The sequence below is a fragment of the Ailuropoda melanoleuca genome, chromosome 5 (assembly GCF_002007445.2).
Source record: "Ailuropoda melanoleuca isolate Jingjing chromosome 5, ASM200744v2, whole genome shotgun sequence".
NCBI classification, from domain to species: domain Eukaryota; kingdom Metazoa; phylum Chordata; class Mammalia; order Carnivora; family Ursidae; genus Ailuropoda; species Ailuropoda melanoleuca.
The window spans coordinates 18987027-19000242 of NC_048222.1; the positions used below are offsets into that span (position 1 = coordinate 18987027).

The window sequence follows — 13216 nt, forward strand, 5'->3', positions numbered from 1 at the left end:
GACAGGATTAATTCTCTCAAAAATGGTGTCCTGGAAAACTAATGGGCTGGGGACTTCCTACCACCAGTGGAGAACTGGCTACCTTCGTGATCGTGGGAGAAACGGCATTGCCTGGGAAGGGGTGTGAGGCAGCGCCACCTGGGGGGAGGGTTATGTGAGTGCATACATGTGGCTGTATGCATATGGGTGTACACATATGGAATAATTTATTGAACTTGAGATTCTGTGCCTCAAGAGTTTCCCTGTTGATATCCTCTATCTCAATTAAAAAAAATAGATTCAAAATAGTTTTGGCAGGTATTTTCTAGGCAGAGAACAAATATGGTTCAGGTTAATAATGACTGAAAACATTTTTAATAGAAACTACAACACTGGAAACATTTACCTGTAATATGGGCATTAAAATAGAAGTATTTAAAAAATACAAATTCAATTCAGATAGGGCTGGGGTAGGGGTGGTGAGCAATTTATAACTTCAAATCCAAATGCCCCAAGAATGGGCAAAAAGCACAGGTGAGGTCAGATACATACTCAAGTTAGTAAGAAATACAACACAAAATAAAAACCCATCTACTATCCCTCTCAGCTCAACGACCCAGTGAACACTGAAAAGATCAAGCTGAATTTCAAGAGAAAAGGTTGTGATTAAAAAAAAAAAAAAAAAAAAAAAAGACAAAACCCAACTGACAACATTTTAAGGAAGGGAAGCGTGAGGGTGAGGGGGTCTAGTCCAATAACACGGCCCGAGGAGGGGGCTGCTGGGTCCACAGGCTGAGCAAAATACCTGAGAAATTCGAGGAAACTTCCTACAGGAGAAGTCAGTGAATCCTAAGTCATGGAAGCCAGCAGGAATGGAAGGGTTGTTCTGTATGAAAGGCCTTCCCATCGCGTCCCTGGGAAGTTGTTTGTGGACAAGTGCATTGTGGCGCAGCAATCCTCGATGTGTTCGAAACGTAACACAGCAAATGTCACATCTGGCAGAAGAAAGGGAAAGGATATAGGGAGCAGTCAAGTCAGACTTTCTGCTTGTCCAGTAGCGCATATGTTTTTGTTGCTTCAATTCATTGAAATAAAAATGATAGGACATCAAGAAGCCACAATGTTCATGGTTAGCACCAAGAAAACTCTTCCTTTACAAAAAATGACATTTTACCAACTTCCGGGTATCCTAATCTTTGCAGACAGAACAGGTGTCTCCAATAAGCTAGCCGGGAACCCGAAGCCACAGTTGCAGGCTTACTTCGTACCTGAATGATGTAGCATAGAGCAATCATTTCAAAGGTTTTTGCTCCCTCCCTTGGCTCAATGGATTCTAAAGACCATAAATGTTTAAAAGCCAAATAGCATACCTTTGCAAAGAATGTAGAGCAACCCTGGTCTCTGATGGGGATGAAATGATCAGGATGAAATGATAATCAAATTCTCCAAGTGAATTAATAGCACACGACAGTGACTATGTATCAATTCTGATATTATTACTGTCATTATGTGAAGAACAACTGTGGCCCTTAGACGAGGGGCAGGGAGCACACCCCTGGCCGGTGGGTGGGTATCTTGACTTTCACCTTACAGATAAAAACAAAAACCTCACACAACGTGGCTGAGGTCACACAGCCAGTACGAAGCAAAGATAAGATATGAACCCCGTTCATCCTCCCGCCTGCACCTGTTACGATGCTGTCGCCTTTTCCTTGAAAGACTCCCACAGATGCAGTCCATCTGAAGATTGGCACCCTCCGCCCTAGAGATGACCTACACCTTAAGTGTCCTGGGCCCCACAGATGTGAAACAAATGCATTTTATTATTATTTTTATTTTTCTAGACGGGGAGGGAGAGAGATAGAGAGAGGGAGGGGGAACAGAGGGAGAGGGAGAGAATCTTAAGCAGGTTCCACGCCCAGCGAGGAGCCTGAGATCATGACCGGAGCCGAAATCGAGAGTCAGATGCTTAACTGACTGAGCCACCCAGGCGCCCCCAAATGCATTTTATGTGCTTCCTCCACTCTTCATACCAGTGTCACCTTCTGGGTCTTCACTGAGAACCTTCCTAACGACCACCCGATCGCTATGGTATTATCAACATCCCCTAGACCGGTACTGAATACAGTAGCCACCGGAGCCCCATGTGGCTATTTAATTAGCATTTCCTCAGTCACATTACTCTCATTTCAACAGTGGCCTCAGGTAGTGTAGCTCTAACACATGTCTATGCTTCTGTGACCGCAGAAAGTTCTATTGGACAGCGCTGTGGGCCTAGCACCTTCCCAAGTATTTGCACATACAGACACATTTGTCCTAAAGCAGGTGCTACTAGTGCTCTACAGGGAAGGAACGCGGGACACCGAGGGCTAGAGCCACCTGCCCGAGGTTTCACCGCACACACCTTAGTGGAAACTTTCTTTGCTCTGAAATTCTTCTCTGTTAATAAAGAGATAATAAATCACCCGTGAAGCAGCTGAGCTCGTCCTCCTCTCGCGCTGAAAGGAAGAAGTGCCAAGTATGTGCAACTCCGCTGTCCTTATCGCACTGTGGCAGGCCACGGCAAGCGAGGTCCTGCTCTATGTCCACCTCTCCTATCTGGCGAGGCCACCCCAGCCGCATCTCGCCATCGAGATTCCTGTCATTGTTCCATTAAATTTAGAATACCGGCTTCCCACGAGCCGCTCAAAACACAAAACTCTTTCTGAGAGTTGTACTTCGGCTCACCGAGCGTGACGAAGGCTCCGGGGAAGCCAGGGCCACAGAGAACCCAGGCTGCCTTTATGTACTGACAGTTCTCACGGCCGTGGGCCCACACGGCGCCGCTTCCTCCTCCCTCCATGGCCCTGCTCCCCAGCAATCCCTTGCATGCACGCAGCTCAAGTTCAGGGGGCCTGGAGGGTGGCCCCCAACCACAGGGAACCCTGGCCAAAGCACTCGGAGGGCTCGGCCGTGAGGAAGTGAAGGAGGGAAGGAGCCTGGCCGAAGCTGCTCCGGTGATGCTCTGGTCAAGTGTCATGCTACATGAGTGGAGGGGCTGTGACCTCGAGGTCCCACGGCAGCTCTGTCCTGTCCTGCTGCCCTGGAAAGGACGCTCTTCTCTTCCACCCTGGTGACTTCAGTCCCCCCAGACTCAAGTTCAACTGCACATTCCTCGTCACCACCCCATCAATCAGCTGGAAGCTCTCCACTGACCTGGAGAGAAGTGTCTGGACTGGGAACATTTAATGCCGACCAGACATTGGATGATAGTAAGAAACCACTGTTACTTCTTTAAGTTGTGGTAATACTTCGGCTGTGTGTTTTTAAGTCGCTTTCCTTTATAGATACATAATGAGATACTGGTAAGTGAAATGTGATGCCTGGGACTTGTGAAATTATCTGGGATGGGAGAAGAGAGGAAACACAGTGGGCTGGGTATTCCTGAAACTGGGGGATGGGTGCACGAGGGCTCATCGCACTGCACTTTGCTTGTCATATGTTTAACATGATCCTAATACACGTAAAAGAGAAACACCTAAACAAGAAAAACAAGAAAAGAGGGAGACACAGCTAACTGCAAATGGCTAAGGAGAGTGGGCAGATTTCTTGTCTCTTTTTCTGAGCTTCAACAACATCCAAAGCAGGATTTGCAGAACCTGCATGGGGGGGGCGGTTCAGTCCACAAAAACCCCCAGAAGAGAAGCCCTTACACTGAGTCTCACTCTGGCATGCGAGAAGGGAAGGAGCCCATTTCCCCAGCAAACCTATGGGACAATCAGAACCTCTGGAAGAAAGGTGGACAGGCTGGGAGCCAGAGGGAGGCACCGGGCCCAGGGCTCGGGAAGCTCCACAGCTGGGATCTACGAGCAGGCAGAGCGAGCCACCCTGTGGCCTCATCTGGTGTGGCCCTTTGTGAACTAGAGATAGTTCCAAGTTTCTCTCTCCCTGCCTCTCCCCCTCTATCCTATCTTGGCCAGAAGCAGGTGAGGTTTGGGAAGCTCTGTGCCTTCCCTGGAAGGTGAGAACCGGAGGAGGTAACGAAATCAAGGGCAAGCGCCGAGGGCTGCCACTTGTGGGCACTCTGAACCTGACGTCTGCACTTGCCCTTTCCAAATGAATGGTGAGCACCGACTACATACACTTTGTGTAGGACATCTGTAGGTGTTTTATTTTTTCTAAAAAGACTTTATTTATTTGACAGAGAGAAGGAGAAAGCACACGCAGGGGGAGCAGCAGGCAGAGGAAGAGAGAGAAGCAGACTCCCCGCTGAGCAGGTAGCCCGACGCGGGACTCGATCCCAGGACCCTGGGATCATGACCTGAGCCAAAAGCAGCTGCTTAACCGACTGAGCCACCCAGGCGCCCAGCCGTGAGTTTTTAATGACACCAAGTCTTCTTCACTTCTAACATGTCTACCTCCTCGTTCCATTCTCTTGTTCACCTTCAAGCCCCTCCCGTTTCTGGCCTCCAGGACAGTTTCGCATATGGTACGTGCTCAATAAACACAAGACTGAATTAACCGGCACAAACCACAAGCTCTGTGTCCCCCATGGAAGGTAGCTGGGGAGTGGTGTGAGATGGGCTCGGGGACCAGAGACGGTGGGAGGGGAAGTGGAGGTTGTGCCATCTTGGACAACTTATTTCATTTGTATTTTGATTGCCTGCTGGGCAAAATTTCCCAAACAGGCCTGAGATAGGAACTGCTCCCTCAGTGACCTCCTTACTACAATGAGAACTAAGTGACAGGCCCTTGAATCTGTGGACACCCAATGTCCCAGGCCTGGTAGAGCTCTTTCCCATCCTTCTCTGATCCCCCAATTCTCTCTCATCTGTAACATGAGGATTGTTAAAGTTACTGTCAGGGATAGAGAATAAAATGCTTGGAAAACTGCAAGGTGCTACTGAAAACTTAACCATGACCGTATATTGCTGGGAACAAAAACCATCAGGAAGAGCCCATTTCCTGGCCACAACAGCAAACATAAAAACGCAGGGAAAATGAATTTTAATTTCGAAAGAATGTGTTCTCTCTCTTCATTCTCAGTAAGTTTCCCGCTGTCTCCACTGCTTCAGTTTAATCTTGAGACACATGGGAGAAACACATGTTCTTCCTAGTTGCCCTCTGTCTTGAGCCACCTGCTTCCTCCCTGCCCCCACCCACGCTCCCGGGGCCGCAGCTCAGAAGAGAAGCGCAGGCTATCCCAGCCTGCACATGCACTCAGAGCCCCTAATAAAACCTAAGTAAGGCCCAGAGCCACAACTTCACACCTCTCCATTCATGGGATTCAATCAATGCGCTCCTATTTCACTTCTGAAAAGATACAGAACGTCATCTTATATGTTTCTTGAAAAGTGACAGGGCGGGGGGGACCCTGCTTTGAAACCAGAAACACATGCAGGGATGGTTAAAGGCAGAAAATGAAACCCCACAGAAAAACACAGCTTCCCATCTCCCGCTCGGCACCTGTTGGCAGACCTTAAATACAACCAGTGTGGAAAACCATCACCCAGAAACATTTGGACAGGCCTTTGTCAGCCAGAGACACTCTGGTTCACCAGCCTTCCCAAGGTCCCGGGAAGAACACTCTGCAACTGTTTCTAAGAGCTCTTCAAGGACAATGGAGATCATTGTCACTCTGTGGGCGACGCTGCGTGCTGCGGGCTCTGATCTTGGGGTATTTGCTAACCTCACTTGGGCTTGTCAGTCTCCATGAAGACCACAGCCATGGGTCAGGTGGGCCCCACAACTCTCCCCTCACCCCCTCCCTGGATGCCACTCCAGGAACTCATGGACAGTACCACTGCAGAACATTCCAAAGGAGCAGGACTGCACTTTAGAAGTCGTAGGGCCGCAGAGTGCTGGAGGGCGATTTCATCTTGCGTGTGATTCTGACAGTGTGCCAGAGGGAAATCTCACAAACTCAAGAGATTGCTTTCTGATACCGTGGCAATGCAAGAGGAGGGCAACTTTCCCAAATGGAGAACTTCACTGTCAGTAAGATCAATGCATTTGGGGGAAAGTGTAACTACTGAATCCTAGTCACAGGATTTACAGATGCCAATAGAACTCTTCTAAAAACAAAACTTTCTTTTTTCCTTTTTAAATCACATACTGAAATAAATTAAGAAAAACAAAAATGCATCGGAGGGAAAGACTCCAAAGACAAGGTGAGGTTACAAATCAAACACATGGACATTCCGCCCATCCTCATCTTACAAACATACACCTGTCTATGTGTGAACTCCAAATCAGTCTGCTCACAGAAACAGCGTTTCACCCAGAAAACACCTGAATTCCAGCACATTTTTGCAAATGCTTCTATCAGAAAGAAAACTTAACTGAGAATCCTGGAGATCGTACCATTTCCACCCCCGCCCCCCCCAGCCATGTGACATCCCAGCCACCCGCAGGGCTGCTCGGTCATGGCGGCTCCTATTACGGGGGCCGGGACTCTGCAGTTGTGTTAGGGTGGGTGGGAAGGCAGGAGGTATAGTTTCGGGGCATGCAGTCAGGCCTGTCTTAACAGCAGAGGGGCGAAGCAGCTGCCTGCAGCTTATCTGCTACCCCCCACCCCTGCCTCCCTTAGCACCGCTTGCACTGTCACTGAAGCGGTATGGGTAGGTGTGAAGCACAGATAGGAGAGGGATGGGGTGGGGGTCTTAAGGGAGGGAAATGCCTCCCAGCAGTAGGCGGGGGTGGGGGATGAGCCAAGTTTCCACTGCGGCCCCTGGGGGCTGGAGGGACACACCACGAACACAGAAAACCTTCAATATACACTTTATCCACAGCCCTTCCTGTCCCTTCTCCTGCAAAAATTAAACAAATAAGCAAAATCACACAGCAGACCAGCCCTAGATTTGACGTGGGCTGGCCTGGAAGAGAAGCCCAATTCTCACAGGCACAGAGACCTGCACTGGTCCTGAAACCAGAGAGATCGACGCCACCAGCCAGAGCTCAGCCTCTGGGGCGGCCGTCACAGGCCATGGACAGCGAGGCAAGGGCTGGAAGAAGCCAGCTCCAGCAGGTCAAGGAGATCCTCTCCTTCCTTAGCTGACGGCTTTCTCCTTTGAAATTCTCAAAGGGCTTAAATGACAACGAATGATGTTCTTACTCATACCCAGACCCACTAGTCTTAAAAAATTCTGAAGCCACGGGGCGCCTGGGTGGCTCAGTCATTGAGCGTCTGCCTTCGGCTCAGGGCGTGATCCCAGGGTCCTGGGATCTAGCCCCGCATCGGGCTCCCTGCTCCGCTGGGAGCCTGAGCTTCTTCCTCTCCCACTCCCCCTGTTTGTGTTCCCTCTCTCGCTGGCTGTCTCTCTCTCTCTGTCAAATAAATAAATAAAATCTTTAAAAAAATTTTTTTCTGAAGTCACGAACTGAGGACAGACTCCTCCCACAGCATGCCTGACAGGGCACCATGATATCAGTTCTTTTACAACCCATGCCCTTCTGGGAAAAGGCTACATTCTTCCCTCTTACTGATTTCTTCAGAGAAAACTATATAACCCTGGGCTAGGGTAGAAATGTGAAAAATGTGCTCTTATGGCCTGGGCAGTCTGTGCAGGGGGTGAGGGTCCAAGAGGAAACCTGACACAAAGCCAGCAGTTTTGAAGGCTCATAGGAGAGCAAACAGTTACCCTATCAGGAATAGCTGTCACCATCCGGGACACCAGCCCTGAAAGAAGGAATGTGTCCCCACCAACTGGAGCAGGTTTCCCAAATAGCCCTCTCGAAGTACCTACGATGGGAAGGAAGCCTGCAAACGCATCCAAGACTGAGAGTCCAGCCAAGGTAAGTCTGAAGGCAAAGTTACTAGCAATGGGATTTACCGACGTGGAAAATGCAAGGCCACGAAAAAGCTTTAAAACAAAAAACAAAAACCTTGTGGCTCAACAAATTTGGGATGAGCTCCTCCCAGTGCTTGCTGCAGTAATACCGTATTCACCTGGTGACCTCAACTCTCCAGAACAAGACAAAACGCTGAAGTCCACAGAGAAACTTAAGAGCAATTGGAATAGATAACCAGCACCTCCCCTCCAGGTGCCTCGCCTTTATGGCAGTATCACATCTACCATGACGGCAGTTAAGGGGCAGGGGACCTCCATCAAGAAAGGATTTTATATAAATTATATAATTTTTTTTTTACTATGCTAAACATTTAATTTTTGAAAGGATGCTTTGGCAAATTTCAAACATTAGGAAACGTTTCTTTAGAATCTCCAGTTTCCCCAACCATCTAAGGAACATGATACATGGTTCTACTATTTAAAGCTAGCCAGTAGTCCCTTCAAGCTTCTAACTATCCAGTTTTCACAGCTGGATTACAAAATGCGGTAGGGAGGACTCAAACCAAATATAAATAGTCATTCAGCTTCCCAACCTTTTCCAGAGCAGAACGAGACCAAAGGGGCTCTCTATGACAAGAACTCAAGAGCAGACGGCTTTCATGTTCTCTTGTCAAATACAAAGTACCTGGGAGAAGCCCCTGAATGGGATGCCTCAGTTTCCTTGGGATGGGATACCCATCTGGTGTCTGCTGCAGTCTGAGGACTGGACTGCCCCCTTCCTCCTCACCACAGTCCACAAATGAATTTTCCAGACGGGGAACCAGCCTCGGCTCACCCCGGGGGGGCCAGGGACACACTAGGTGGCAGGCTGGGATGGAGCTGGCTGGACTAACTCCCACTCTGCGACACTCTCCTCAGAGGACAGTGATTGGCAGACGCCCCAGCTCCTTCTCCAACCCAGGGCACATATTAATGGCTGGACACCGGACAGTGGCTCACCTGGGAGCCTTCCCTGCCACTCAAACTCCCTGAGCAGCCAGCCAGCCCGGCCCCTGTCATCAGAACCTGGGAGACACCTTGCCGAGAAAGCTGAGCTCACCCTGGCTACTTCCTTGAGATACTGAATTTCTTGCTCATTACAGTCTTTTAATCGAAAGACTGACATTCCTTTTTAAAAGGGATTTCATGCTTCATTTTTTCCTGTTCTGTCTCCAGAGGCAAAAAGGGGTAAGTGCAAACAACCTCTCCTCAGAGCCCCACCCGGTTCAGACATTCCTGCCCTGGTGCCCACCCTCCCCTCCCTCCCCTCCCATCCCAGCCAGAGAACTGACATCCAACAGCTGCACTAATCTCTCCCAGTTGCTGGGAGCAACAGTGAGGGCCCTATGAGAGGGCCCTGGCCAGTGGCGGGCGGCAGCTTGCCCTCCCCATGCCCAGGAATCCACCAGACTGCACGCCGCGTCCCAACACCCTGCCTGGACTGTTCAACCAACCAGCATGGAGTGAAGTCAGGGCAGGTCCGAAGCTCTTCGTGGCAGGCAGGTTGGTGTGAGCACAGAAGCTGGTGGACGCCTTGGCTCTCAACAGGCCGAGTCCTGGAGAGGCCCTCGGGCAGGGTGGAGAGGGGGCATCTTGACAAACGTGCCTCCAACTTCCAGGTTGGCCGGGGACGGACAGACACGTGTGTCCCGCCCCCTCCCCACTCCCAGCACCGTTTCAAACCTGCCTCCACCTGGCCAAGCCACCAACCCCTGGGACTCTTAAATACAAGATGCTGAGGAGTATTTTCGATACTCTTTCCTTATTTTTAGGATGACTTTTAAGTGTGGGACCAATGCCATGTGAATTAGTCTGAGGGGCTCCCTGCAGGTGATGGGGGTGTGTATGGGGAGGCTGGTGCAGTGAAGGGAGCCAAACATTCCTTGGAACACTCGAGAATCCAGAAGAAAGGTGGTTCTGGCACCTCGCTCCACCACCAGGATGAGGGGGTGGCTCTCAGCCTGGCCTGCACGCCTGTAATAGCTTCATCCTCACCGTGCAGGACAGGCCCATCCACAGCAGGGGGGGTGTACCTGCCCGAGTTCACTCGTGTTCCCCAAAGACTAATTCCTGACCTAGATTCCAGACAACTGAGATCAAGAACTCGATCAGACTGAGGAGAGACTCCACCTGGAGGAAACTGTGCAGTACCACCTCGGCCCATGGAAAATGTCCTTGCAGCTTTACGGGCTCCCTCTGCTTCGACAACGGGCAACCCCGTGCCCCTCGTGGCCCCGAATTTATCCCTTTCACCTTGTTTTATAACTGCCCATTTCCTTGTTTTCTGACCAGCCCTCCCAGGGCCTGTCTCCAACATCACTGTTTTTTTCCTTCAAGTCTGGTCAAGTGCTGGGCACACAATCCACACGCAATCATTTGGATACATTTTAACTGAAATAACTTAATTATTTATTACCCGCCCTTCTTTCATCAAGAAGCCATGTAAGATCAGACAATAACTTTTTCTAAGTTCTGCCCTCAGCAGCAGCCCCAGAGCCACGGTAACCAGCCAGCTGTCACCCCTCCTGGCCCAGCCCCCCCAAGAGCCCGAGACAAGTCATTCCCACACAAGGCCAGAGGCCTCGCGCGCCAGCCTACGGCCCCGACGCCCTCCCTGCTGCGGGCGGGCCTGTCCTGGCCTGCGCGGTGGGCTCTGCACACCTGAGCCGTGGCTGCCTCAAACTCAGAAGGGCCGTGATTGTACCACACCCCCAGAACTGCAAAGACTCTGTATGCGGCCAGGAAGGCAAAACACATCACCGGCAGCTTTTACCCCGAATATATGTTGACACTGTATTTTGGTATTACTGCTGTAACAAGCGAAGAAGCATGACCAATTTTGTCTATTTGTTTTTACTTTTTAAAATGTACCGCTAGAAAATTTAAAACACTCTGTCCATCACATCTGATTCCAAACGCCGGCTCTATGCCAGCACCCCTTATGTAGGGGCTGCGGATTTACCGCTGGTCATGTCAGGGCACAAGCAACGCCCTGCCTTTTGCGCTGCGCTGACATGCGCTTCGCGAACGTCAAACAGGAAAGGGGAACAGCCTGGCATTTACACCCGTTTGGACTTCCAACATTTTTTATTAAGGGACAACGGGCACCTTGCCAGCTTTGGGGATTGGAGGGCGGGTGGTTAGGGCAGGAGAGGGAGAAGCCAACAGCTGTTCTGAGTTATAAACTTTCTGTTAAAACTGGTAGCATCCCACTGTGGTTCTGCCGCCGCTGGGGTGTGCAAATGCAGTCGGTGTCTGTTTTAGCTCTGGGTTAACAAGCAGTCTCTCCCACCAGCTACTGTCACAGTTCACTGCCCGGCTGGGCCCTGCCGGCTCCTGCCTGCCCCCATGGCCTCCTCTGATAGCAGGCTATTATGTGGAACAGCAGAGCAGAGAGGAGAAGAGGGAAATTAACTATGTTCTATAATCAAGTCCCTCTGGTTTCCAGATGCAAGCCCCACCCCACGTCGCAACAGCCACTAGACAGGGGACGCCTGGCTCATCCCCCACAAAGGACGTGCTGCTGCGGGCACAGCGTCCGGGGGCTCCAGTGGGGTGGCAGGCTGCCAGAAGGGGCTGAGTCCCCAGCAGGCTACAAAGCTCCTCCAGGCGACTCCTCGCCAGACAGAGGGCATTATTTCCAAGTGGGCAAGGAGAACAGGCAGGACTTGAGGTTCGACCGCACGACGTATCTGCCTCGTCACAGCCTTGGGGACATGGCAAGTGAACTACCCACTGAAGTGTGCGGAACGGGACAACAAGCGTCCAATGCACTTCTCATCCCTGCCTCGGAGTAGCAAGCCCAGCCTGTCCATGGGGCAGGGGTTCGTCCGGGAGGCCTCGCTCCAGGGGAACCCATACCGTCCTCCAGGCCACCATGTAAGAAGAGGGGACACCTGAACTTCCTGTCCCACTGCTATACACTGTGCCATGCAGGTGCCAGCTGCCCGAAAATCTCTCGCGAGAGTCAGATTATCTTCCCTGTAGGACAGGATTCTCTAGAAGGGGGCAAATGGGTCGTTCCTAAGATGGTAACTGATCCCAGACTAAAGCACGAAGTGAAATAAAACACACACAGAGGCGCCCTGAGACGGGCAGTGCGTTCACGCTCCATAGTGCTCGGTCGTGAGTCGGATGGGAAGGCAGACAGGGCAGGGGCTGGGGTCCCACGAGCCATTGCTGGCTCTGCCCACGACTCAGCACGTGAGGCCTCACCTCTGTTTGCTCAGGTCGAGAAAGCTATTTCAATAGTCACGACGCACCACAAGCCCACATCCTGGGGATGCTGTGGACGTTCACAAAACCATGAACGTTCCCGAATCTCTCAGGACTAGAGCGCCGGCAAAAGGAAGAGCTTTTTCTTGGTGGACAGAAGGACAGCCGTTAAGAGACCAACCCCTAGAATTTAAGGCCTGAAAAGGAACACAGGGATTATGTGGTCCAGCTCCCCTGCGAGGGTCAGACAGCCGATCGAGGTCCCATGAGAGCAGGACAGGATCCAGAAGTTCTGACCACCAGCCCATACCCTCTCCTACGTGGCCAGCAGGCAATTTCCTGAGACGGGAGAGTTGTGAAAAGACATTTTGTGGCACTTCAGTGGCGCAGCAGTTAAAACTCTTCATAAACTCTTTCTTCTCCTAATGGAAAATGTCAAGCTGACGTTGTGAAGTGTAATGCTATTTGACATGGCTTTAAGTTACCACACGGCGAGGCTTTTCCCTCGACACAAAAGTCTTCAGCTGGCTCAGACCTCTTCACTCCCAAGTCACAACCCAACATGTGTCCTGAGGAAGGAAAGCTGGTCCAGACATCAGGAAGTCCAACAGGTGTCCAGCCAACAGGTGTCCAGACTCCTACACTCCCAAGCTGCCTCCCGAAACCCAGCGCTATGAGCGTGCGTGTGTGTGTGCGTGCGCCCTGCTCTGGGTGAAGTCTCAGCCGTGCCTTGCAGGGCACGCCCTTCCGATCTCGTCACTCCCCTGTGGCACCTGGTTCTTGCTGGTGCTTAAAAACCACAGCAGTAGCATTATAAACGTGACAATTCTGCAGAAAACGTTCCAAGCCTATCTGTCCCTAAGAACACAGGACTTGCTGCCTGATGAGAAAGTTGTACAAGAAGATGGGGAAGGAAAGCCGAGGGTGTCCCATCCGCAGGCCCGCGCTGAGTGCTGCTGGAGAGTCCTAGCACCGTCCCCATCTCTGCCTGCGCAGGAGAAGGACCAGCAAACCTGGAGCCAGCAACGCAGAACAGGAGAACAATCACCTCACACTGTTTGCCTGTGACGGGCTTCACGTCAGGTCGGGTGTCTTGCATGAAGTAGAACTCTTCTTACCCCAAAAGGCTTTTTTCGGTTTCTGTGCTACCAGTCCGATCCGGCCAAAATGCCGATGAGCGGCTGGTATGCCCCTCCGTGCTTACCACACACTCG

General features: G+C 51.1%; 1 protein-coding gene across 5 annotated transcripts in view; it reads right to left on the reverse strand.

Moving 5' to 3' along the window:
• RREB1 (ras responsive element binding protein 1) overlaps positions 1-13216 on the reverse strand; it is a 126096-nt gene that overhangs the window by 20548 nt on the left and 92332 nt on the right. For all 5 annotated transcript variants that reach the window (XM_034660364.1, XM_034660365.1, XM_019795019.2 and 2 more), the window contains one exon: positions 785-974. In XM_034660364.1, coding sequence (XP_034516255.1) covers positions 785-974 — 190 coding nt within the window. The remainder of the gene's footprint in view (positions 1-784; positions 975-13216) is intronic.